This window comes from Camponotus vicinus, unplaced genomic scaffold (genome assembly GCF_025532165.1).
Source record: "Camponotus vicinus isolate PSW18456_S1 unplaced genomic scaffold, iyCamVici1.0 SCAF_1, whole genome shotgun sequence".
Classification (NCBI taxonomy): Eukaryota; Metazoa; Arthropoda; class Insecta; order Hymenoptera; family Formicidae; genus Camponotus; species Camponotus vicinus.
Window position 1 is genome coordinate 20,996,505 of NW_028141945.1, and position 25,509 is coordinate 21,022,013.

Genomic DNA, 25,509 nt, shown 5'->3' on the forward strand with positions numbered 1-25,509 from the left:
GAAAAATACTAGAGATAGATTAGAAAATAAAAAGATATTTTATATATACAGCAAAATAAAAACTCAATTGTGTGTTTATTTTACAGGTTTAATTGACAAATTTTACATTTTATTCTGATTTCTAAGATTTTATATAATTGATATATAAAAATTTTTTAAATATTATATTCAAATTATGTAAATTTGCTACATAACTTTATAATTTTATAAGTAAAATTAGTAATAATAATAATAATAATAATTAAAAAATAAAAATAATAAAGACACTTTATCATTGATTCTACATTTATCTAGATACATTATTCATTTTGTCATATGCAGCTATTATCAATATATAATTTGTTTATAATCCGATTTTTGTAAAATTAAACCTGATAAATTGTTTATACAAAAATAGAGACAATTTACTTTCTAATTTAAATATTATATCTTAGAAATCTTTCACGATTCTTCACAAGTAGCAGCAGCTTTTTTCACTTTTTCAAGTACTTCAGGCGCCACTTTAGAATTAGATTGCACAAAATTTATTAAATATTCACGAACTTCGTGTTTACATTGATGAAATACTTCTGTAATATAATTATTGGAACAAAGTCCAATGATGTGCAACCAGTATTGATTTAGACTATGTAAAAGTGTACTCATTAAATTTTCTGGATCTAGCTCTTCTTTTTCTGCATCTGAATCTAGAATATATGTACAAATGTGTATCAGTAGATAAAAAAATATTACTGTGTACATATTATAACACAAGATAAAATTACGTACCTATTTTAAGATGAAAAGTTATAGTCGCTACGATATAATCTATTTTTGGTGAGATATTTACATTACAGCTATGAAAACTTAACAATACACGCATAGTTTCGTTAATCACGTTAGCATTTAATTCTTTAATTGGAAATAAATTATGCGATTCTTTGTATGGTTTTAGTATCCTATACATAATGTCCATTAGTTTTGAAAAATTTTTGTCACTTTCTAAATCCTCAAATTTGAGTGAACCCAGTTCTATTATGACGATTAATACTCCCAACCAATGTTCAATAAACATAATTTCTGTCTTGGAATAACTGAGTTTTTCCGCTGATATAACTTGCATGAAAGATTCTAACAGTGCACGAATCAAATCGTCTATCTTGAACAATTCTTTCAAAAAACTGTCTTTGTGTGGCAAATTTGTATGAGATATAGACTCGAGGAAATGTATTGCTGCCATCAATAAGTCATCTGCAACGAAAATTTCATAGATTATCCAAATTGTATAAAGCAATTCTCCTATAAAACATTAAAGTATGTTAGCATACCATTAATAGAATTATTTAACATGAAAATTATAGTATCTCCAAAAAATTCGCATTCTGTGAAGTGAGCCACCCAATTTGATTGAGGGTTCTCCCGAATATTCCATGTAATTGATTGTAAAATTCTGAGAAGTTGAACTAATATCAGTGTGTCATCAGATGTCAAGCGATTCAGAATTTGTCTAACAAGATCTTTATCAGAACCTATCGTATCAATTGCTTCATTGTTGCAGCATATATTGCCAATGATACCTAAAATTATTTCCTAAAAACATATTTTTTTTCAATATTAAAATACAATTAAAATTTTCTGCTTCCTAGAATATAATTTCTTTACAACAATCAAATTATAATAAAGACATAAAATAAACTATAAAAATAAATAAATGTGTCATACAATAAATCGTGGTTGGTCATAATTCTCCAATATGTTCTTTGCTATTTTTGGAAAATCATGGGACATGAGATACGATACCACTTCCCCTTCCATACTCAGGTCCCACAAAATACATAGCTGATTTTCTAGATCTTCTGTCCAACCATTTTCATGTATCTGAAATGAGTTATGACACATTAGTATCACTTTTAATTTCATAATACTATGAATCTAACAAAAAATATGGATAGATTGTAATTTAAATTTAGAGGATATCGGTAAAAAATTAAAAAATTCACTCAAACATGCTTAAAACTCGCACAACTAACTGTTATAAATATAATATAGCTCTTGTAAAGGTTTACCTTACACAGAGACATCAAAGTATTAATTATCCATTTGCTGCTGCAGAGGTTGTTGCCTATGGCATCGCCTCTCAACGTTTCTAATTCTTGCTCACTAAGATCCTCCGAATGTAACATGTCCCTTGGATTCACCTTCCAAATCTGACAAAGTTTTTTTCATTACTTTGTGCAACTTTATTGAAAGCTAAAATATATGTAAACAATTCAATGCTTACCGTCTGTGTATAATAAGCTTTAGGTTAGTGAGAGTTATAAGAATTCTAAGTTCTAAGTAAAATCTTGGTAAAATCAATATTAAAGAAGTAGAATATTGATTTTCATATTTTGCCAAAATATGGAACAATATAATCGTGTCAGAATCGATGCAAAAATATTTTTTTCTCTTTTAGTCCGAATATTGTTAGATTCCGAGCTTCATAGTTGAAAATTAAGATACTTCATATGACGCTCCTGAAGACGGCGCTTATTTATATATTTTATCAGTTATATCTCCTTTGTTATTTATCTCGAAAAATTTTTTTAATTTTATAACATCTTTCTTTTTATAATAATTAAATATTAAAGAAGTATTAAAATTACTTAATTATTTAATTAAATATTAAAAATTAAAAATATTAACTATTTAGAATTTAAAATTTTATCTGGAGACTAAGATATATTAATATATTTTATTATAATTAATATTAATATATTAATCATAGTAAAACATATTAGAGAAAATATCATAATAATTGAAATAATTGAAATATAATTGAAATTGTAACAAAGATAATCAATATAACAGTTATAAATATCGGTTGATCAATATATAAATTGCATAAATCATAATCACTGTTTACTTTCATACTGTTTAATTACATATTACAGTGGATATTAATATACATCATGTATGCACAGAAATTTACAAAATTGTAGCAGGTACATTAGATTTCTTAGTTTTGTTAAGTTGATGAAAATCAATTTATTTAAAATATACATTCTTTATACCAGAAAAAATCAATGTAACTTATATATGCATATAAAATATACATATATCAATGTTAAAAAATCATACGTTAGGAAATTTATTATATTTAAATTATTATATTTAATTATAATATAATAATTATAATATTATATTTAATTATAATATAATAATTTATTGTATTTAAATTAAACTCATTTAAGTGAAGTGAAATCATCATGTACTTTGAATTAGAGAGTATCATGTATACAATCACATATTTGCATTTTTATAGATATGTGCATGCACGCGAGTATGAAAAAAATATTAATTGATGGAGGTATATTATAAGACACTTTGCAGTATCTCCATCGGCACTCGCATCGTTTGATCATCGATAAGAACGATATCGAACTTTTCCATGAATGAGTCCAAGCTAGCCTCCACCTGGAGAACAGAAATTAGAAAATTAGTCGTCACATCTTGATTACATCTTACTTGATGTTCCACTGAATTGCTTACATGGTCGTACAGGAATCCTATTTTCAAAACTGTCTTGGTGTCTTCTATTTCGTCTACCATACTAGCATCGCCAATCGTATCACCCATCAACAATACATTCTGTCTCTTGCCGAGTATCGTCAGATAATCTTCCGCCAGTGCACATTCATTTTTATTGTAGGCATGTATAAACACGTCATTGTTAAATCCATCTAACTGATTTCCTTTGTACTTGAGAAAATTGGAGATTATTTTTACATTATCAAAGAGAGCATTGTTGTACTTCAACACAGCTTCCACCATATCTCCTAAACCAGCGCTAAACACTACAATCGGCACTCTGGCATTGTATAGCTTCTCTAAAATCTCTCTTGTACCATCGCGTAATATATCGTTGCATTCTTGAGCTACTTCTTCTATCTCATGAGGATTGAACTCGATGCCCTTTAGTATATTATGTGCTGCAGTCATCCAATCATGCATAGCAATTGTTTTTTCATCCAGAGACAAATGTGGATCTATCTCTATAGGTCTGTACTTGTTATACAGACACTTGGCCTCGTCTAAATAATATTGTGGTAACTGCTTGCATTTTCTGAACATACCTAAAATCATATTAAATTATTATATAATATCCTAAAGCTAAAGATATTAAAATAACATGAACATCTATTTGTATTTGTTTAAAAATTTGACATAATTAATAATTAAATCTAAATTCTAAGCAACTAGCAAACTTGATTAAAAACAATTGATTGAAAAAAGCGTGTTATAAATACAAATTATATTATGAAAGAAATGTATTATAACAATATAACTTTCTTCCTTCCACTTTTAATGTAATAAATTATCATATGCTTACCAAAACTACTAAGGATACGTATTCCATTTATGTGTTGCTTCGTGAGAGTCAAGTCAAAATCTGTAACCACCTGTACACATAATTATAAATTAATGAAATAAAAGTATACAATTCGTCAAAATTAAAAAAAAAAAAAAAACAGACAAGAGAACATACTTGCAGATTATTCGCGCCACCTTGCAAAATCGTATTTATTGTCTTTAAAAGCGCAACCTCATCCTTAATGTGCACATGCTTCAACCTCAAAGCGGGAAACTGCAAGGAAGAATGTAGTGCATGATATATCGTCCAAGAAAGTTTGCATCGTCGATCAAAGTTACTCACATCATCGATCGTGACCTCGTTGCTCATTGTCGATGGCGCGAAATCGGAGAAGCTAAAGATTGCGATAAGATACAACAGGATATCAGCTCGAGACCGGCTCCTTCTATCAAATCGTTCCCACCTTGTGCGTCGACTGGATGTTGACAGTTGACTCTTGACACGCTAGGCCTACCAATCAACATGATTCGAGCAAAATTCGCACTCGTTATTTGTCATACAGGGTGTCTCATAAAATACACATCGATTGGGAAACACGTGTATTTGTGAAACATCCTGTGATAAATAACAATGTTTTTTTTTTCAAATCAACAGTCGACTCATCATCAGCCAAACTTTGATCGAGCTGCGAAGAATAATTTAATGTACGATCAATTTATCAAACATTGTATCCGTAGGACTTTGTTCATATTTAAAATGTAGAATTATCAGTCTTTCATTGATTTATTTAATTGAAAGGAAGGAGTAGATTAGAAACGAATTTATATAGTAGAAATTTTTTTGATTATAAATGTATTTTTATCAGATTAATCATTGATGACTTCATTAAAATTTTGTGGAAATAATTTTTAGTGATAAGAACTGTAGATCGAGACGAGATTCTGATTTGATTTCCAGGTCAATCACCCGCGTTCGATAAGATTCTCTCTTATTAATATTATATATATGAGGTTGTGTAATATTTTAAAGTAGAATTTCAAAATTATGTCATGTCAGAAACAGCTTATATAAGCTTTTTTAGCCGAATTTTTCGCATTTCGCAGTTTTTCTCTCTCTTTCTTTTGAACTTGTAAATATATATACCTATGTCATTCTATTCTAGCTTAGGTGAAAAGAACAAATAACCTTTAGATCCGAGAATTTTTTCCTTCGCATTCCAGGCAGCATAAAAAGGCCAGAAATATCTTAAAGAAATCTAAAAGATGATAAAATGCCTCCAAGTTGTTTTTCAGACATCTTTCAGGGACATGTCTTTGATAATTGATAGCAATAAAATATAAAATCCAATGGTTATTTCTCTCTTTCGGAAAGGCGACTTTCCAAACAAGACGGGAGAATCAGACGTTTGCAAACCCGCCCTTAACCAGTGCATCCAACGTAAATTCGATCTGTCAAAATCACGAAAATCATTCGCGATTCCTTTGAAAATTCTCCGCTCCATGTTCCCGCAAAATATCACCGTAAACAAGACTCGCAATTATATAACAATTATATAACATAAAAATTATATAACAAATTCCGTATAAACAAGAATTCGAGTATCGAATACTCTCCCTGAACCAAACCGAACATAGGTCGTAGGTAGGAAGATGGCGCGACGGTCGCGCCAGCCACGCGCATGCGCGCGCGTCTCTCGCTGGAATGACGTCACCGGCAAAGTTAAGACGAGGGGGGGGGGGCCGACGGCGGGAGGGGGGGCAGCGGCGGAGGGAAGAGGAACAGCGCGAGGAGCGGGGGGGGGGGACGGTGGCCGGAGAGTCGTACACGTGTGCGCGGGCGCGCGCGCAAGTGTGTGTAAGCGCCTCCTTCGACGCGGTTGTGTCCGTCGCGGTTGCTCGGTGTGCGCTGGTGCGGAGGAGACCGTGGAGGTGCCAGCAGCAGCGGTGGTGGCGACCCGGAGCGGAGTGTGTCAGTCGGTTGGCAAGTCTCGCGCGGCGCGTGTTGTACTCGCGTACTCGTGTATGACTCAGCAACGCAGGCGGACGAGGCGATAGCGAAGATCCGCTGTAGACACCGCTGACGACGACGACGAAGACGAAGACGAAGACTGCGACGAGGGTGAGGTGAGGTGAGGTGGTGGTGGTGGTGGTTCGGTTGGTCGCGGCGGTGGCAACGGTGGTGCGCTGTTGCTCTGCTGCTCTTCTGGCTTCCTTGCTGTCGTCTGCTGGATCTGCGCTGACCGCTGACCCGGTCCATGTGCCCCTCTGCCTAAAATGCTCATCAAGGAATTGTAAGTGACACGGTGCCAAGACGGTCGCGGGGGCGGGGGGGGGCTGTCAGGCTGTGCGCGCCACGCAGCGAATACCTGAATTTCGTCTTAGCGTGCCTCGTTCCGATTAGAGACTCGTCGTTGGCCCGAATTCAAAGTCATTTGACGGGGGGAGACGATTATTACTAATCTTTAACGGCGACCGACAGCTGGAGGGGGATGATGGAAGAGAGAGACGGCGGAGGGATGGTGACTCTCTCATCCCTTGCCGCCTGATTCGCGAGACCTGCTCGTTTCAGCTGCACTCTCTGCACCTCGCTTCTGTTCCCCGTCCTCCTCTCTCTCTCTCTCTCTCTCTCTCTCTCTCTCTCTCTCTCTCTTTTTTCCCTTCCCGAGGTCCGCGAAGATCCGTTTCCCTTTAAAGGCGGAAGGCGCGAGCCGAGAGAGGCGCGGCTGAAATTTCGGGGGGTTTTCTCGGGGTCTCTCTCCCCGTCGTGGATTTTCCCTCGGGTCGCCGATCGAGAGTAAGGTCGATTGGAAGATTCAAACTCTATCGATCGCTTTCGATTTCTGATTCAATTAAGATCGGCCGGAGCGATACCGCGCTTTGCGGCAGCAACCTTGCATCGCCCCCTGTGTCCTGATGTGTGATGCGGGAAACGTGACTCAAGGCCACGCTTCCTCGTCTTCTTTCTTTTTCCTCGTCTGACATAATGCTGACATAACTCGTTATACTTGTTTGTTACAGCCGTGTCACTCTGCCCCTCACAGTGGAAGAGGTACGTGTCTGATCTGTCAGAAAGGTCTTGCTCCTCATAATGACCTAGTTTAATACAGGCTCGGAATGATTAGATTGCAAAAAAAATGAAGAAGACAGGAAAATAACACGGACGACATAAAATCAGCTTCCCAACATTGCTATGCAATCAGAAAACTTACCAATCATCTAATTGTGGCTTACGCGATGCTATATGTTGGAGTTCTTGTATAGAATTATTTTGAGCAAATCATGATACAAGTTATAATTGAAAGCCTTTTATTTGTCGTATAACTATTTTTTATTGCTACCTGTTACGTAGACAATGCTCCTATATTTCTATTCTACTATTTATTTATCTTGAATGATAAAATGTGATATTTGAAGGAAAAAGATTTCAATAGTTCAATTTTTGTGACATGCAAAGTTGATTCTTTAGCTAGATATGACTAAGTTATTTCTTTTTGAGATTTAAATTACTAAATCGGTGATAAATGAACATAAAAAAAGACATGAATAAACATGTGCTTAAAATGAGTTAATATATATGTATGCATATATTTCTGCCTACAGGCAGATTATGCAACTATATATCTCTATATGTTTCTTTGGAAACTCTTCATCAAAGATTCACGAGTTGTTTTTCTATTAACAGTATCAAGTAGCTCAACTGTACTCTGTAGCAGAGGCTAGTAAGAATAACACAGGTGGCGGAGAAGGTATTGAAGTGTTGAAGAATGAGCCGTTTACGGATTATCCCCTACTCGGTGGAAAGTACTCGTCAGGCCAATACACATATAAGATTTATCACTTAGCTAGCAAAGTGCCTGCTTTTATTCGCATTTTATTGCCAAAGAACTCGCTGGAGATCCATGAAGAGGCTTGGAACGCTTACCCCTATTGTAAAACAGTCATAACTGTAAGCTTGTTGACATACATATATACATACATGGTAATATAAGATGTTAAATGTATATACATGTGCAAACATTTTATCTTTTCAGAATCCAGGATATATGAAGGACAATTTTGTGATCATGATAGAATCCTTTCATATTGGCGATGTCGGCAATCAACATAATGTAAGTACACACTCGAAATTCGAGTATTTCCAGTTTATATCGTGTCTTTTGTCACAAATAGGTTCACGAATTGCCGCCTGATAAGCTCAAGATTAGAGAAGTAGTACACATAGATATTGCAAATGACCCGGTCGCCAGTGCCGATTACAAGGAGGACGAGGATCCGACCAAATTCAAATCTCAGAAAACGGGACGGGGTCCTCTCGTAGGGAAGGATTGGAAGCATAATGTTCAGCCTGTGATGACGTGCTACAAGCTAGTCACTTGTGAATTCAAATGGTTCGGTCTACAGACCCGTGTTGAAGGGTTTATTCAAAAGGCAGAACGGCGCCTGTTCACCAATTTTCATAGGCAAGTGTTCTGCTGGATAGATCGTTGGCATGGTTTAACCATGGAGGATATTAGAGCTATTGAAGACAATACGAAAGAAGAATTAGACAGGGTAAGGAATCTTGCCTTGCTTCTCTTGGGTTTTATTCCATGATTTTATTTTTTGCATGAATTATTCTTGAATTATTAAAAATGTTAGAAGTTTCTGATTGTATTCTGAAACATTCTTTATGTGTTTGCAGCAAAGACATCAAGGAGAAGTGCGGGGTATGCGCGCTGACGATTGAGACTTTGATAGCTTCTGTTATGAATGGTTAAATCAATTTCCTTATACATGTCAATACAAATACATACGCATACCTACAGATGTACACCCTGTTACGCTCTGTCATAGACGATTCCACAGGATTCGGACGATTTCCGGAGTTTACGTGTCTAGATTCAGTGTCTATTACAGAAAAAAAATTACTTACAATTTTAATTTATTTTATATTTACAAGCGTTTTAGATAAATGTATCTATAAAGATTATTCTTATTATTATTATGTATCTATTATTATGAGAGAAAAAAAGAAATGAAAAGAATCAGGACAGCTGGTTCTCATTTAACGCATAATTATAAAGGAGGAAAATTTGGTCTCACAAAAATCGCTATAGATAAAAAGTTACAATTACTTAAAAGCAGTTTGTAGTTCGATAATAATAGTTATTAAAGTTCATTAACAAACAACAAAAGATACTTGCTACAAAGTATAAGTATTAAAAAAAAACAAAGGAAATATGTGATTTAACTTTGCAAGTTTGATCGTAGTTAAATAGTTAAAAAAAAAGTCCACTGTTTAATATATATATATGCATATATATATATTAATGTACAATCGAAACAAATCTAAATGTTACATATTAATGATCTGTATTTCAAACTATTATTATTTCGGACAGAAATGTGATCGTGTATTTTCAGAGGAGATTTCGAGAGTATTTTATCAAACTTGCGAAAGTATACGTGCGATCAGGAAATTGATTCGAACATGTTTCAAGGATCTTAAATGTGCTCCTGCGGAATTCTTAATCCGTGGGATCCTTCGATCACACGAAATAGCGTACTACGGTTAAATCCGTTTTTATATAACGTTCTGTTTTCGTTCTCGACGAACGGCGAGACGTGTAATGTATCTATCTTCTAAAAAGTTAGAGCCAAACTGGTGGATTTTTTAATTGTAACACTGTGACTCTAACGGTAATATTAACATTACACTCTAAATTGTTTAACGAGAATGAAGAAACGGCGATGTATTCTATGTAAAGTGCTCACACCAGATATACATATACACACATATGTAGAGAAGCAGTTTTAGGCTATTTTCAATTTATTGGTGATAGCGGGTGAACGGCATGAAAGGGTGCGTTATTGTATATAAAAAAAAGAAAAAAAAACAAGACATGAAATCCAAATTCAAATGACATTATTATGTAATATTTCTTTGCATTCCAATGGATCTCCGAATACAACCGACAAAGTATTCTGGAACGCTGCAAGTAAACCCATTACAAGCGATATGCTTAGATTTGCATTTTTTTTTTTTTACTTAATACATTCAGAAAAGATACGCGACAAATGATAAGTGTTTATGTAATGGTTCGTTTCTGTCAAAACGAGAATTAGAATTGCTAGATATATTTTGAACCTTGCGTTTTTTTGCGGGAATAATTTACTGCCGTTTAATTAAGTCGAATTCTAGGATAAATGGTCTTTTAATGGGTTGAACGAACGCGCAATCGCATCAGCAGCGTTCTCGCATAGGATCTCTAATTAAATAATGTGATTAAAGATTAAAAAATAGTAACAGAATATATAATTTAACTCTGTCATTTGCACAAAATAAATGTATTCTCTGTATTATGTTGGAAGGCATAGTCTAAGACATAGCTTTATCTTCGTATTCACTTACACAACAGTGAGGTAGCCACGATGATGCACATAGTAAATATTTGTATTCGATATATTAGATACACGCGAGAAAGAGAGTGAGAGAAAATCGGATACACAAATTTATCCGCTACTTCCTCGACGAGGAAAGGTAGTTCTGTGTCATTTAAACGTAAACTCTTAACTTTAACAAATCTGCCTTTATTCCACGATTGCATCGCCTGTTGGATATGAATTTCACACTTATGCGCGGGTTTACACTACTACTGTTACCCCTACGCGACTACAGTCACTTAGATAGACTCAAACTGTTCCTGAAATAAGGGAGATAGGGAAGAGTCGTGGAGAGAAAATTCCCGTATCGCTGCCAAAGGGCTAACAATGAAGATGTGTATGTGTATATATGTATATATGCACACATGTATATGAAGCGTTTCCTTTCTTTGCATACATACGTGTATGTGTGTGTGCGCGCGTATGTGTGTGTGCGCGCGTATGTGCGTATGTCTCTCGATCCAGTCACGTATATTTAGTCAAGAATTAATAAAATTAGAAGGCATAGCATACAAAATTTATTTCTTTCTTCGTATATAAAGAAAAAAAAAATATATATATATATATATATATATATATATATATATATATATATAAAATTTAGTAATATATATATAATATACAATTTAATATCAATATAATATAGATTATAGACAAAATATATTTTGATTTCAGTATAAAAGGAGAAAAGAGATACACCAACGTGGAGGATTACCTTACACACATGTATGAGTCATCTTGATTCAGAGACCGTACTCTTTGATAAGATTCCCGGCGATCACGAGCCTCTGGATTTCCGATGTGCCCTCGTAAATCTCCGTGATACGCGCGTCCCTGTAATGACGTTCCGCTGGCATGTCCGACACGTATCCCATCCCTCCCAAAATCTGTATGCACTGATGAGCGCAAAACGTGGCGGTTTCTGACGCGGAGAGCTTTGCCATGGCCGCTTCCTAACGAATGAGAGATATGGAATAAATTATTCTCACTTTGAGGAGAACGCAAGAGCAATTTTATGCATCGTATATGATGCACAGGCTTCATAAGTTAAAATTCTTCATTAAGAAAATAAAGATTATATGCGCGATAAGATAAAGAATATCACATCTAATAAGATAAGTAAATACGGCACAGATTTAATCAATATTTTTATTGTTTTAAACGTACCTTCGTGTACGATTTATCGTTATCCTTGAGCTGAGCTGCCCGCCACGTCAACAATCTCGAGCTTTCCAGTCTCAGGGCCATGTCGGCAATTTTTTGCTGAATCGTTTGCAACTTTATGATGGACTGACCAAAGGCTTGGCGCTTCGCTGCGTAATCTATCGCGCAATCTAGAGAGGCTTGAGCTATGCCCAACGCTTGTCCAGCGATTCCTATTCTGCCACTGTCTGTAAGATGAAATTACACTAGAATAATTGTCTTAAAATTCGGGTGCATCTTTATTCGCATACCTAGAGTCATCATTGCGATTTTGAAACCCATTCCTGGTTCGCTTAGGACGTTATCTCTTGGTACTTGACAGTCTTCAAAGATCAAGGAGCAAGTACTGCTTCCTCGTATACCCAATTTGTCCTCCTTCTTGCCCACACTCAGACCAGTTGTCGGACTATCGACTATGAAAGCGCTTATACCTTTGTGCTTCTTGGACTTGTTGGTCGTTGCAAAGAGAACTATCGCCTTGGCTTCGTAAGCATTTGTTATCCATGATTTAGTGCCATTAATTGTATAAGCGTTTCCATCTGCTTTGGCAGTAGTAGATGCAGCACCAGCATCGGATCCATTGCCTGGTTCGCTCAGCGCGAAGCATCCGATCTTTTCTCCAGTTACAAAGGGAGTGATGTACTTTTCTTTCTGCTTGTCAGTGCCAAATTTGTCTATAGGACCCAGATAGAGGGAATTCTGCACGCTCATTATAACTCCAGCAGCCGCGCAACCTCTTGAGATTTCTTCCATGGCTATAGCATAAGCCAGGGTATCCAGTCCTGTGCCACCTAATGCTTCGGGAATGCACAAGCCCATGAGGCCCAGATCTCCCATTTTCTTGATCTGTTCCTTTGGAAATAGATGTTTCTTGTCAATTTCTGCCGCAATGGGTTTCAATTCATTTTCTGCAAAGTCTCTGTAATTACAAGATTTTTCATGACAATGCTGGTATGCTTTATATAACTGTATCGATCAGGATATTTCTATGGGAAGCATACAGATTTAATTCATCTCTAAAATTCTCGTACAAATTATATGTAATACCTGCATGTTTTGTACAACATCTGATGCGTATCTGGCAACATTGAAAGTGAGGCAGTGTGACGGCTGGCACCTCTAGATACATTATTGACATTTGCTGCAAGTTAGATTGATAATAATAATATATATATAATCTATATATTATCTTTCTAGAAAAATATTTATAAATAATACTAAGGAAAATGTCTAATGTACTCACCGAGTAATCTTGAGCACAACATTGTTATTGGTATTGACTTTAAACTTTTAAAAGTAGTAAAACATTCATTTCATAAATCATGTGTAGCAAATTAGAACGACCTTTGGAACTTCGAGCAAAACGTGACCCGATATATTCTCACATTTTACATATACATGTATATACTTCTATATTTGATTGTACAATATTATTAATATGTACATTAATGCATCTATTGTATCACTATAATGCAATGTAGTGGTACAAGTTTATTTTTTTACTGACAAGTCACATTCCTCGTCATCACAGCTTGTAAACAAGTCGTTTATATGAGATAGAATCTTCATATCACCGGAGAAATGCATTTTCTTTGATATCACCGGCCGGTAAAGTTGATGCATAAACAATCAGGATTGAAAATCGTAAAAGATGTGCACCAAGAATGCCCAGTTTAACATTCTTCAATTATTTAAAAAAAATCTTCTTAAAGAAGAGATAATTACGATAGTCATCTAAACATATTGCGTGTAAAAGTTTAGCTCTGTAAAAAGAGCGAGCGTTTTAAAACTGCTTCTTACGTCAAATGTCATCATGTGTCACGTGCGCGCGTTTGACAGATGAAGGACCGTGAGCTCCTCGGCGTCTGAAGGGAAGTATCTCGCTCATCGGGGGAAAAAATGAACCCAGCAAACACCAAGTAACAGTTATATAACTGTTAGTTATAATTTCCTACTCAACAATATAACTGTTACATGTTATATAACTGTTATGTGTTAAATAACAATTATATTGTTGAGTGGGAAATTATAACTAACAATTATATAACTGTTACTTGGTGTTTGCTGGGGATCGGAGGAAGAAGTAGAATTTGATAAAAAATTCCAAGTCTCGGATTTCCCGCGTCCATGCGCGCATCCGACGATCAATATACCGGGTTGACAGATAAAAGCGCGCGCGCAGAGTAGCCTGGTTCGATAGCGACAACACATTCGCCTCCATCCGTCCCGAATTTTCGCGCTCGCCTCGACAGGAACGCACGATCGCTTTCATCTCGCAGCCTAAGAAGATCCAGCGAATCACCATGTCCAGCAGCAAGTGCGTCAAGCAACCCCGGAAGACGTACATCAAGGAGCAGCACGAGATGACGCACTCCGAGAAGCTGAGACTGATCGATGACGAGCTCAATTCCTTCTACAAGTAACGAGTTTTTCTAGAGTCCTTTTTACGGGGTCGCCGACTGTCGTAGATCTCCACGTTGCTGAAGTTATCTTTATCCTAGTCCTACAACGAAAAAATTAATGTAGAAAAATATATATGTATTTTAAGTTTATATTGAGACATCAGCAATATTCAAGCATGATTGATCATATTAATTAATCACATTGCTGTCAGGTTGATTCATATGATTAATCATATTGCTGTCATGTCAACAATAATACAAACAATAATTGCTGGCACCATGACAGCAACTTCATAGAAAGTTGGCTAAATAATTTTGTTATAATTATTTCATTTCTTTTTTCTTTTTTTAAAAAATAATTTTTTTTCTTTTCTATATGAAGAAAAAAATGATTGATAATTTTTTACTATTAGCTGTTATCAAGTATAAAATTTTCTTGTAGGTACTGCCAGCAGGCGGGCTTCACCGAGGAGGAAATGGACATTATTTGCCAGCCACTCGTGGCAGCGATGCGTCGCTCCTGGTTGCAGCTCGTCTTCCGTGGTACCCTGGTGCTGATAGTGCTGGGCACCCTGGCGTGTCTTGCAGCGCAGCTCGACTTCGTTGGCACGCACTTCACCGCCCTCAGTCGTCTGCTGCTGATCAAAGTGTTGCCGATCTGGAACTGGCAGCCGCTCTATTACGAGAATTGCATGATCAACAACCCCTTTTACAACGATTACACTATCACCGAGGAGGATTGCGTGGTGCGCTTTGAAATTTCATGATCTAAAATCGTATAGAATCGTACTCGGCAAACACCAAGTAACACTTATATAATTGTTAGTTGTAATTTCCCACTCAACAATATAACTGTAATATGTTATGTAACTGTTACATAACATGTAACCGTTATATTGTTGAGTGGGAAATTATAACTAACAGCTATATAACTGTTATTTGGTGTTTGCTGGATATATATTCAGAGAGAAACATTATCAAGACACTTTCTCGTAGACTTGCGAGGCGCTGGAGACGATCGATCGTCTGTCGGACGTGCGGTATCGTAATCTGGTGGATAATTACCTGAGTCGCGATGCACCGGCCATCATCACTGATGCGATGGACTCCTGGGCGGTGATGAACACCGATTACTTTTGGTTCGACAACATCACCCATGTAAGTAGCAGAGCTTTACCATCTCATCTCTGCTAAATTCGTTCTCGCAAAAACGAGTGGAGGAATAAAAACGATTATTTCTCAACAGCTCTACCTGGAGAACGAACGGCTGATGGAGACGGTACCCTGCGCCCTGACCTCCAACCTGCGCACCGGCTCGTCCGACCTCGCGGCCTTCCTGCGACGCGTACACGCGCCCGAGGTGGCCAAGTGGTTCGTCCACTGGCAGAACTGCGACATCAACGCCGTGAAGGTGCTCAGAAAGTACTACCAGCGGCCGTACTTCCTTTCCAGCACCGTCTCGCCGGCGCATTTCAACTGGGTACTCATGTCATCGGACTACAACAGCCCGAGCTACAAGAAGGTCGAGCTCGACTCCGGTCTGATCGCTCTCGCGCAGCTTCGCGGCGCGACTCAGCTTCGCCTCACTCCCATTAATCCTTGCAACAGCTCGTGTCCGGAGCTAATCGCCGACTTGCATCAGGGCGAGATGCGTAAGTGACTCGAGGACTGAAGTACGGAACACCTTTATGATAAGCTGGCAACTGGCCAACATTCTGAAAGAGACACACGCTCAGGTTCTTATCAGTCAGTTATATAATTATTAAAGTACGTTTGATATAATCAGAGATTATATTATACTGTTGAAATTCGATTTGCTGGCTGAAAGGTGTTTCGTATTTCCGGCTGAAGCTGTGAGTGAACAGGGGATTGGGCTATAATGAGTCGAATTTCTTCAATATATATTTCACACGATCTCAGTCTAGATTATCTTCATAAAATCTCGATAATATTGTCTGTGATAATATTGTCAATCATCTGCTGCGAGGAATCAAGAGAATTAATTGCATTCTGTCGCGAGGAGATATATATATATATATACCATACAACTTCTATCTCGCGATAAAGAATTCAATTTACAATAGCCAAGTACTTTCTCTTAAAAATCGAGTAAGGTATTTCTCGAGTTATAAAGGACCCATCTTAAAATTGGGCGCGATAAATTCAGCGAGTTTCTTCCTCTTGAAATTGATGACACTCATCGAACTCGTTTCCGCGAATACTGATATATTTTCTTGTTAACAATTTATTCGTTGTAACATTGTCGCAGTTGTCTTCACGAACTTGATGTGGACGCTCGAATACGCGCCGATGCGCGGCCTGGACAACATCGCCATATTGACGGAAACCGTCTGGGAGGAGGACACGTAGATTACATCGCCGAGGATGGTCTCGTCGTCGTACGAAGAAAGAAATATCCTTACAATTAGTCCCTTAATACTCTCCGATGCGACAGTTATCGATTATTGTGTACTCGTTCCTCATCATGACGCGCTAAATAAAGATTGAGCATCCCGGTTTCTCCAGCTGGATCATTCGATTATTCTCCTATTCTCTCGTTACATTTCAAGCTTACAACGATATCTACAACGAAAAGTCGTAAACATAGTACAAGTCTCGGGAAGAATCGAAAAGGAACAAAAAACGAATCGTTATATACCCATACAGCACAGAATATTGCAGCAATATTACTAATATTATTGTAACATTGCAGCAATATTATTCGTAATTTTCTTCTCTGAGTCAGACTTGTCAGTCGTCCAATAAATAATTACATATTAATTATACATTGAATACTGTAAAAAAATGGAGCAAAAATTATAAGACTCTTAGAAGGGTGCTACTTCCCATACAGTACAGAATATTGCAGCAATATCCCAGCAAACACCAAGTAACATTTATATAGCTGTTAGTTGTAATTTTCCACTCAACAATATAACTGTTACATAACTGTTACATACTGGTATGTAACTGTTACATAACATGTAACAGTTATATTGTTGAGCGGAAAATTATAACTAACAGTTATATAACTGTTATTTGGTGTTTGTTGGGATTATTAATATTGTTGTAATATTGCAGCAACATTGCAATATTGCCGCAATATTACTGCAATGTTCTGTGTTGTATGAGTATATATGCGAAATAAAATTAGCGCTATATTAGTTTACACAACGAGGTATACCAGAAGTAACAACAAACAAGATTCGTTTTTTATTAATTAATCGTTTATAATAACATTGTGTGTGTGTTTTGTGGGTCTCTCTTTTTTAATCTCCCTTTCTTCTTTATATATATTTAGCAGCTTTTTATCTTTCCGTTCCTTATTTCACTTCGGCCTAGCAAGGAATAAGATTCGCGCACCGATTCATAGAAAAAAACAAAGCGCAAAATTACTGAATGACAAACGTAGCTAGCGTTCTCTCTCTCTCTCTCTCTCTCTCTCTCTTGACACGCTTAAAAGACGATATTTTCTTTTTTTTCCTTTATATTAAAATGTCGTAGGTGTATATAGTCGATTTGCGCTACCTCCTGCTCTTCTTAAGTCCTTACGTCCTTAATGTCTTGAGAAAGAACCCCGCAAACACCAAGTAACAGTTATATAAATGTTACTTGGTGTTTGCTGGGAATGACAATAATTGGCGACTAATTAATTAATACCACCCGGATAGCTTCTCTCCTCTTATACCGCCCCTTTGTCGGTCACTTTGATTCGTTTTATTGCGTGCTCTTTCCCTCTGTCAGTGGTCTTTCTATGAAACAAAGGATCCCAGGACAGAGCGTCATTGATCTCGTTGGAGCATCCGTTTAAGATTAATAGAGCTCGGAAATTTCTCAATTTCATTCGATCCTTTTGAATTTAGAGTATAAGTATCTCGGAAAAAATAAAACTTTCGATCGATAATCGTTAAATTCTATCTACTTCCAGCACAAAAAGTGCACAATTTTTTTCAAAAATAAACAGCCACGTTTCATGAAATACTACTCGAGAACTCTCATGACAGCAAGACCCTCAAACGGACTCTGCGAGATTGTTATTGACGCATATCGACCTGGGTGTGTTTTTGTGTGTTTCTGTGTGTGTGGGACGCGGAGGGGGGAGGGGGCACTACAATCTATTCTATTCGACACCTAATAGGTGAAATAAACCCAGTGTCTTACGTCTAAAAGTGTCTACCGAAAGAAACGTCCGGAAAAAGTAGAATTCATTGGGCGCATCTTGCGTTCCTTTCAGCATTTTTCGAGAGTTCGCTCGCTCGCCAGATCGACGATATTTTTTTGTCCCCCCGACGCTCGATCGCCACGATATCAAAAAGAGCTACACGGATCGTCCACAGTTTGAGTAGCTTCTATAAGTTCGATAACGATGAGAATATACAGTGAAATATACAGAGGCGTGAGAGTCACAATATAAACGCGAAACCCGAGGAATCCGGCTCTGCCCAGTCCTGCATAGTCGGTATCGCTAGATTGACGTTGATGATTCGTCATTGCGGTGGAAAATGATAGTGGAAATCAGACGGAAAAATTATTCGTAATTTTCTTCTCTGAGCCAGACTTGCCAATCGTCCAATAAATAATTACATATTAATTATACATTGAATACTGCAAAAAAATGGAGCACAAATTATAAGACTCTTAGTAAGAAGGGTGCTACTTCCCATACAGTACTGAATATTGCAGCAATATCCCAGCAAACACCAAGTAACATTTATATAACTGTTAGCTGTAATTTTCCACTTAACAATATAACTGTTACATAACTGTTACATACTGTTATGTAACTGTCACATAACATGTAACAGTTATTTTATTGAGCGGAAAATTATAACTAACAGTTATATAACTGTTATTTAGTGTTTGCTGAGATTATTAATATTGTTATAACATTGCAGCAATATTGCAATATTGCCGCAATATTGCTGCAATGTTCTGTGCTGTATGGGATAGAACGCAACATGATAACATGTAAAGGAAGAGAAATCTATTATTCCGCGATTGTACAGATACTAGAAGAGAAAATAACGCATAATTTTTCGCCACCGAGATGTGATTTATTGTAATCCAATGAGCGTAATATTGTAACGCAATGACGGATCAGGAGTCTTGACGGACTTTACCTATCTGCGGAAAGATCGTTGCGTCGCATCTCGCTATTTTATTGTTCTCGTTTGTCGATCGGCCGCGATCGATAGCTAATGAATCGCTGGCACTTGGTCTGGACCAAGGGACGAGGATCGCAGATAATCAGTTCGGACGCGAGATACAACGACAAAGTTTGTTGTCCGCGCAAAAGTCGTAAAGGGGTGCGTTTTAGATGATTGTATCTAAAAGTCTAACGATGATAAGTAAAAATGCCTACTCTCCTCTGTCTCTCTCTCTCTCTCTTTTTCTCTCTCTTTTTCTTCAACTTTGTACCGTAATTAAAAGCACTAATTCGCGCCGCATAAATTAATCTCCCTGCGTTCCTCCCTTCCCATACAGCACAGAACATTGCAGCAATATTGCGGCAATATTGCTGCCATGTTCTGTGCTGTATGGATTCCTTCTCATACAATTTTTCTCTTTCTCCTCCAAAGACCCGCTTTCTCTCCTATTTTGGAACCTCGCTCGACATTTCGCGTGTCGGTGCTCCCATATATAACTCTCGCCCTCGTTTCTCTTTCCTTCCTCTTTACGCCTATAATCAATCTTTTTAAGTTCGTAACAAACATGTATACTTTCTCGCTCGCGCGAAAGTACTATACACGGCTATATATACTATAGAGATACGAAAACGCAGGAGACACAACCGAGAAAACACATATAACGATCGCGATATACGCGAGAGATACAAACACTCGCTCTATTAGTGTTTCGGTATCATAACATTCGCGGGAAGGGGGTGAGAAAGGGGAGAGGAAGGGGGGGGGCGCGTTGGAAACTTCGGTATCAGTCTTTTTTTTCACATCGCCTGAATCAAGATTACGACTTCGGATATGAATAACGGTGTTGTTGTAATACAGGGTGAATCGCGTGTAGAGGGAGAAGATAACGAACGTAAGGTTGCATCAGAAGCTGGCCCAAAGGAACACGTATTCTACAAACCAGGGACTTCTTTCACTTCTATCAACCACCCGAATCCAGTCGTGTAGTTCCATAAACGAGCGATATTTCCCTCCTTCTTTCGCTTGCTTTCAAGCTTCATGTATATACAATTATCTAATCGACAAAACACACAACGAGAAGCGAAAATAATTTAACGTTGGATTGACATCATTAACGCGGATTCATCTCGCGAATTGAAAAATTCAATCGCAATTAAAATAAATCTTCGCGATCCGATACGTCCTACACCACTGGATCTGATCAATCGATCGAGCTCGTTGAACGCATTAAATCGCAGATTTGGACGATATGATGAAGAAAGCAAAAAGAAAAAAAGAATCCCGAGGTCTGTCGTGATATATTTTTCACTCGGACAGACTCGTTCGATGCAAGTGTGATCGATCAAGATCGCTTGATGAGGAAAGCACCGCGTCCAGGGAGATATCATCTGGCCTTTCAGTTTAACTTTCCATATATTTTCTTAATATATAGTTTCTCTTCAGATCATCTTCATTATTCTCGATAAACTTCTTCTCTTTACATATGAAAAGCTGTCTGATTGATACGATGACAAATTGTCAAGATTATAAAATAGCTATGGACTCATCATGCACTAAATAAAAAATATTAGCTATTTCTTTGTTAGTAAAATTTTTCCCTTGCTAAAATTAGTTACTTTTTACTTACAATTAGACAATAAATTTAGACTTCCTGATGTGAGAGGCGTTCGCTTGGTCCATAATGACGTATACATGATGTTCCCATTATGCATCGTTATTTTTTATACTATTTCACATTATTTTTTTTTTTGAAATCGCGGTAATAATCTTCTCAATCCCGCTTTCGAATGTTTAACATTCTCAAACTTTAAAGTTGTAACATTATTACGAGATTATATTTTCTTTCCCTCTCTTCTCTTAAAAAAAATCATTACAGCTGATGCGTCCTAAGTGAAAGGATTAAATTGCGACAGAAATGATTATCTCCCTCTACGCAGTGCTTCTTTTTCCTAAAAATTTCTTGTCTCGCTATATATATATGTATGTATATATATGTTTGTCTTATTCAATGTCGCCGAAAAAAAGAAAACATACAAGAAAGCGAGTACAAGGATAGGCGCGAGGAGTAATAATTAAATACAAGATCGCGTTGATGGCGCGACGATGACTTTTATGTGATGATGATGATGATGAATGACTCGACAGTGGAACCGGAAAAGATTCGTCGCTCTTTCTCCGCCTATATAATTATTATTTCCTCGTTAAAGATATCTTGGCGAAAGAAAAACAATCGAAGGTAAAGATACTTTGTACAAAATACGATACAAGTAGCGATGTAACAACACTTTGCAATAGTTAAATATAATATATGTATATATGTATATGTATATATATATATGTATATCTGTATATGCATATGTATATCCCGTTACTTAATACGCGTTATGATCTCCCGTTCCACCTCGTCTGTCTCTCTCTCTCTCTCTCTCTCTCTCTCTCTCTCTCACACACACACACACACACACACACACACACACACACACACACACACACACACACACACACACACACACACATACACTCAGTTATGATATATAGTTATCGTTCGATCCCGATCGAACGATCAAGTAGTGTTTTACGTTTGCGTTTCATTGGTGTCTGCCGTTGCTCGGTTTCGCTTTAGATTTTTGTGCGCCGATTTAGGACGATAAGCGGCCTCATCGTCGTTCAACCCTTCAACACGTCGTCCTCGAATCGATTCGCTCGATTCTCTCAATCGAACAAGCCATCCCAAACCTTGAGATTCATCCAAGAATATGGAGGACCAACATTCCTCTTTCTCTTTCTCTCTCTTTCTCTCTCTCTTGCGGTTCAGATGTGACGATTCTACGCGTGCGTCCATCCAAGGGGATACTAAAGTAGAAGCGAGGGAGGAGGATATAGGGAGATGATTGCGTATGAGATACACGAAGAGGGGGAAAGGAGCTTTTCCAGTCTCACACACATGTACACACACACATGGGAACAAGAGAAAATTGTCAAGACGAGAGATCGTCATCGTTTATTTGTGTATGCGCCGCCATGGCTCTCGATATAGCGCTCGATTTCCACGAGGGAAGGAAAAAATAGCTAGAGAATTATCGATTAAAGATATGATTATTGGTTGCTGCTGGGTGAGACGGTTCTCCAAGGCACACCCATGTTGTTGTCGCGTCCTCACTCCTATACAACGATATGGTTATCCCTCTCTAGGTCGGCCTCCACCTCTCTCTTCTGTCCACGTGACGAAAAATCCGGCTTCTTTCGACTTCTCTGGCTACGCTCTGGTGCGCATTCACTTCCGCTCGTTTTTTTTTTAACGTGCGTTTTCCTCTTCTCGAATTCGATACAGTCGCGACGAAGGTTTATTTGCTTTGACAACCGAATGGCGGTCCCGAATAACATAAGGTTCGAAGAGGACGAAGAGAGATTGGAAGAAACAGTCGCGCGGATACGCGATTTATAAGACACGACGCTGATAGTTGAATTCCATGTTTCTGGCATTGATTATCTCATTTATATTAAGACATACTTGGCGGGCGAACAATGGGCAAGTATTTTTTTTTTTTTTATAGACCATGCAACACACCGATCGAGGATCCTACCGTCTCGCGAAGAAGAAGAAGAAGAAGAAGATTTCGGAGAAGGAGAATTAAGAAGAAGTTCGATGAATCTCATACGTATCTCTTTTGTCTCTTCTCGATCGATGGAATCGTCAGTGTCGATTCTCGGCGTGGACCTTCCAATCCCGAGCGGTTTCCACCGAACGTCCTTTCTCCCTTCCGAGGTTCGTCCTCGATTATATCTGTCCAGCGACGATTTCATTCTTTCTTTTTTTTTACAACACAATTAACGGTTATTAATAGCGGGTAACAACAGCAGCAGCAACAGCAGCAGCAGCGATGGCGGCGCAGATTCGTCGCCTTTTTATTCTCCACCTTGTCTTCAGCAATAATAACACGTCCGGCGAGACTACTCGTTATTACGTATTCCCTCCACCGTGAAATAACGTTTGTCATAATACTGATTTTTTTTACACAACTTGTCGCGAAATCGACAACTTGCGCATGCGTCAAACGTGGACGTCGAGCGCAAAAAGGAAGAAACGAAAACAACCGCGATAACGCGTCGTTATTATCATCATCATCATCATCATTATTATTATTATCATCGTCGTCGCGCCGACGTCAACGATCACTCCTTCTCACTTGCCCAATCCAAACTTCATAAAGATCAGCTCTTTGCCCTTGGATAGTATATCACCGCCAGCGCTCGCGCCTGCCATCTCGGTGAACTTCTGCATCAGGTTCGGTCCGGTGCTCTGCTGTTGCGGCTGTTGTTGCTGCTGATTCTGCTGTGTATTAGGTTGCGTCTTGGATTGCGCCGTCGGCAGCACCGCCGGTATTCCTCTCATGGGCTTGCTGGTGCTCTGAGAAGGTTGCATTCCGGGTCCACCCTGCTGATTCTGTTGCGAGAATGGCTGGCCCGGTTGCTGCTGCTGCTGTTGCTGCGGCTGTTGGAATTGTTGCTGAGGTTGCTGTTGGTATCCTAGATTCGGTTGTTGCTGCTGATACGGTTGATTCGGTTGCTGCTGCTGATACGGCTGATTCGGCTGGCCCTGATAGTCCTGCTGTTGCTGTTGAAGGTGTTGGCCCTGCACACCCGGCATGTTACTACCAGCGACTCGATTGACCACGCCGCCCCTCCCCTTCCCCTAAGAACAAAGAAATGTGGATAAATGACTTTTTCTTCCTTGGATATGAAATTTTTTTTGAAATTGTCTTTTTTTCCCTTGTCTCTTTGCTGAGAATTCGTCCAATCGCTAGAATATTAATCTTGTAAACCATGTCTATCTTTTTTTTCTAAAGACTCTCTACTCTCTATTTTCTGCTTAATTCTATCGCGTTCTACCGATTATCTCCGCTAGTGTCACTTGTGCGCGAGAGAAGGCTTTTCTATCACTTCAAAGATTTTCTATCTTTTCTACGATTCGCTAACGAAAATCTAAATTGTCGACAATTCGAAAAAGAGATGCAATGATCTTTGTTCTATAGGTCGTAGTTTAAAATAGTTGACGACGAAAATAAATAACGAGAGTTGTTGATAGACGAGGCATATATAGTCTAAAGAAGATAAAGTAAAAATAGAGAAATAAACTGAAATATAAAGATGTTTGTGTCATACTTTCGATTCGTCATAAATTTTGTAAAATATGTATCAGTGTGGGACATTCACGCCATAGCTGTCTATCGAAGCAAAAAGTACATTTTCACAGTTTGCGACGACTTTAATATTACAAGAGGCCAAATAAGACGATAGTACAACATGCTGTGTGATATAAAGCGCGATTTACACTTACGAAATTACAGAAAGGCACATACGACTAAGCAAAATGCAAAAATGTTGGACCGAATAGCAGTCAGATTTTTCTGATGAAAAATTTTTTTCTGATGAAAAAACTGTCTATTTTCTTTTCAGCCTACGTTACATTTGAAAGAAATTGATATTCTAAAAAAATTAATAATTTTCTAAGGCAATTAACACCTTATATTCCGTATATATTCATTCTGCAATATATATTTATCTTGCGTTCATGCGAAAGAATCAAATATCATTCAGCAAAAATAGTTAGAATCGCGAATTAGAGCTGACAATGAAGCACAGAAAGCGACGAAACTGCAATACAAATGTACAGAAATATATAAGATTCCTATAAATTTCTCCTATTTTCTATAATTAAAATTCAATATCCATATTTTACCTTTATATCAAAATAAAATATGAAGAATTAAAAAAAAATTACTTCTTTCTAAAATAATAACGTAATAATTACAATGAGAAAATATACAATTTCCTTCAGACTTGGTAATAAAATTCAAATTTCAATATCTCCACTCCTTTAAAAAGGAGACTGACAGCTCTTAAGAACAACGACTTGTCGATCACGTACAATCGTCGATCGTGAAAACCTCGATGTACCTGAAGAAGCGCACAAAAGCACACGAATCTGACGAGAAAAGCAC

The 25,509-nt window shown here is 37.6% G+C and overlaps 6 protein-coding genes across 19 annotated transcripts in view; 2 read left to right on the forward strand and 4 right to left on the reverse strand.

Moving 5' to 3' along the window:
- Nucleotides 1–94: 94 nt before the first annotated feature.
- Nucleotides 95–2,504, reverse strand: LOC145959476 (protein SAAL1). The gene is made up of 6 exons (XM_083078334.1): nt 2,261–2,504; nt 2,046–2,186; nt 1,702–1,857; nt 1,308–1,569; nt 769–1,230; nt 95–686 (listed from the first exon to the last, which is right to left on the reverse strand). The coding sequence occupies exons 2-6, from the start codon at nt 2,160–2,162 to the stop codon at nt 442–444; spliced, it is 1,242 nt and encodes a 413-aa protein (XP_082934460.1). The 5' UTR covers nt 2,163–2,186; nt 2,261–2,504; the 3' UTR covers nt 95–441.
- A 369-nt stretch (nt 2,505–2,873) lies between these two features.
- Nucleotides 2,874–6,622, reverse strand: Cn-iiib (cytosolic 5'-nucleotidase IIIB). Its single transcript, XM_083078355.1, has 6 exons — nt 5,519–6,622; nt 4,676–4,843; nt 4,508–4,606; nt 4,352–4,421; nt 3,511–4,094; nt 2,874–3,435 (listed from the first exon to the last, which is right to left on the reverse strand). Exons 2-6 carry the CDS (start codon nt 4,700–4,702, stop codon nt 3,334–3,336), a joined length of 882 nt encoding a protein of 293 aa, XP_082934481.1. The 5' UTR covers nt 4,703–4,843; nt 5,519–6,622; the 3' UTR covers nt 2,874–3,333.
- On the forward strand, nt 6,124–10,237 carry Vib (phosphatidylinositol transfer protein vib). The gene is made up of 6 exons (XM_083078356.1): nt 6,124–6,623; nt 7,351–7,381; nt 8,015–8,278; nt 8,364–8,441; nt 8,503–8,883; nt 9,014–10,237. Exons 1-6 carry the CDS (start codon nt 6,607–6,609, stop codon nt 9,056–9,058), a joined length of 816 nt encoding a protein of 271 aa, XP_082934482.1. The 5' UTR covers nt 6,124–6,606; the 3' UTR covers nt 9,059–10,237.
- Arc42 (Activator-recruited cofactor subunit 42) lies at nt 7,622–14,245 on the reverse strand. Of its 3 annotated transcripts, XM_083078348.1 has the most exons (6): nt 13,202–13,508; nt 13,006–13,099; nt 12,210–12,877; nt 11,923–12,146; nt 11,471–11,708; nt 7,622–9,219 (listed from the first exon to the last, which is right to left on the reverse strand). In XM_083078348.1, exons 1-5 carry the CDS (start codon nt 13,221–13,223, stop codon nt 11,499–11,501), a joined length of 1,218 nt encoding a protein of 405 aa, XP_082934474.1. In that variant the 5' UTR covers nt 13,224–13,508; the 3' UTR covers nt 7,622–9,219; nt 11,471–11,498. The 3 variants fall into 3 exon arrangements, with proteins under 3 accessions (XP_082934474.1, XP_082934476.1, XP_082934473.1); XM_083078350.1 differs by lacking the exons at nt 7,622–9,219; nt 13,202–13,508 and adding an exon at nt 14,160–14,245 and having other exon boundaries at nt 11,352–11,708; nt 13,006–13,077; XM_083078347.1 differs by lacking the exon at nt 7,622–9,219 and having other exon boundaries at nt 11,352–11,708.
- LOC145959479 (uncharacterized) lies at nt 13,761–16,885 on the forward strand. Of its 2 annotated transcripts, none has more exons than XR_014435054.1 (5): nt 13,761–14,377; nt 14,803–15,106; nt 15,357–15,518; nt 15,607–16,096; nt 16,630–16,885. XR_014435054.1 is itself a non-coding variant. In XM_083078351.1 (5 exons), exons 1-5 carry the CDS (start codon nt 14,262–14,264, stop codon nt 16,728–16,730), a joined length of 1,089 nt encoding a protein of 362 aa, XP_082934477.1. In that variant the 5' UTR covers nt 13,763–14,261; the 3' UTR covers nt 16,731–16,885. The 2 variants fall into 2 exon arrangements, 1 of the variants encoding a protein (XP_082934477.1); XM_083078351.1 differs by having other exon boundaries at nt 13,763–14,377; nt 15,607–16,012.
- A 665-nt stretch (nt 16,886–17,550) lies between these two features.
- Nucleotides 17,551–25,509, reverse strand: part of Rbp (RIMS binding protein) — a 29,052-nt gene continuing 21,093 nt past the window's right edge. For 10 of the 11 annotated variants that reach the window (XM_083078342.1, XM_083078343.1, XM_083078338.1 and 7 more), the window contains one exon: nt 17,551–24,200. In XM_083078342.1, coding sequence (XP_082934468.1) covers nt 23,691–24,200 — 510 coding nt within the window. In that variant the 3' untranslated portion in view covers nt 17,551–23,690. The remainder of the gene's footprint in view (nt 24,201–25,509) is intronic. The other variant, XM_083078346.1, reaches the window with a different exon arrangement.

Coding starts and splice junctions, on each gene's coding strand:
- Vib (XM_083078356.1), top strand. Junction 8,279..8,363: donor ATTGTAAAACAGTCATAACT/GTAAGCTTGTTG, acceptor TTATCTTTTCAG/AATCCAGGATATATGAAGGA. Junction 8,884..9,013: donor CGAAAGAAGAATTAGACAGG/GTAAGGAATCTT, acceptor ATGTGTTTGCAG/CAAAGACATCAAGGAGAAGT.
- Arc42 (XM_083078350.1), bottom strand. CDS start 14,230: ATGAAAGCGATCGTGCGTTCCTGTCGAGGCGAGCGCGAAAATTCGGGA. Junction 13,078..14,159: donor ATGGAGGCGAATGTGTTGTC/GCTATCGAACCA, acceptor TAATGTATCTAG/AGGTGCCAGCCGTCACACTG. Junction 12,878..13,005: donor ATGTTGTACAAAACATGCAG/GTATTACATATA, acceptor TTGTAATTACAG/AGACTTTGCAGAAAATGAAT.
- LOC145959479 (XM_083078351.1), top strand. CDS start 14,262: ATGTCCAGCAGCAAGTGCGTCAAGCAACCCCGGAAGACGTACATCAAG. Junction 15,107..15,356: donor TCACCGAGGAGGATTGCGTG/GTGCGCTTTGAA, acceptor ACTTTCTCGTAG/ACTTGCGAGGCGCTGGAGAC. Junction 15,519..15,606: donor GGTTCGACAACATCACCCAT/GTAAGTAGCAGA, acceptor ATTTCTCAACAG/CTCTACCTGGAGAACGAACG.
- Cn-iiib (XM_083078355.1), bottom strand. CDS start 4,702: ATGAGCAACGAGGTCACGATCGATGAT. Junction 4,422..4,507: donor GTGGCGCGAATAATCTGCAA/GTATGTTCTCTT, acceptor TTATGTGTACAG/GTGGTTACAGATTTTGACTT. Junction 4,095..4,351: donor ACGTATCCTTAGTAGTTTTG/GTAAGCATATGA, acceptor ATATGATTTTAG/GTATGTTCAGAAAATGCAAG.
- LOC145959476 (XM_083078334.1), bottom strand. CDS start 2,162: ATGTTACATTCGGAGGATCTTAGTGAGCAAGAATTAGAAACGTTGAGA. Junction 1,858..2,045: donor CTTTGATGTCTCTGTGTAAG/GTAAACCTTTAC, acceptor AACTCATTTCAG/ATACATGAAAATGGTTGGAC. Junction 1,570..1,701: donor ATGACCAACCACGATTTATT/GTATGACACATT, acceptor ATATGTTTTTAG/GAAATAATTTTAGGTATCAT.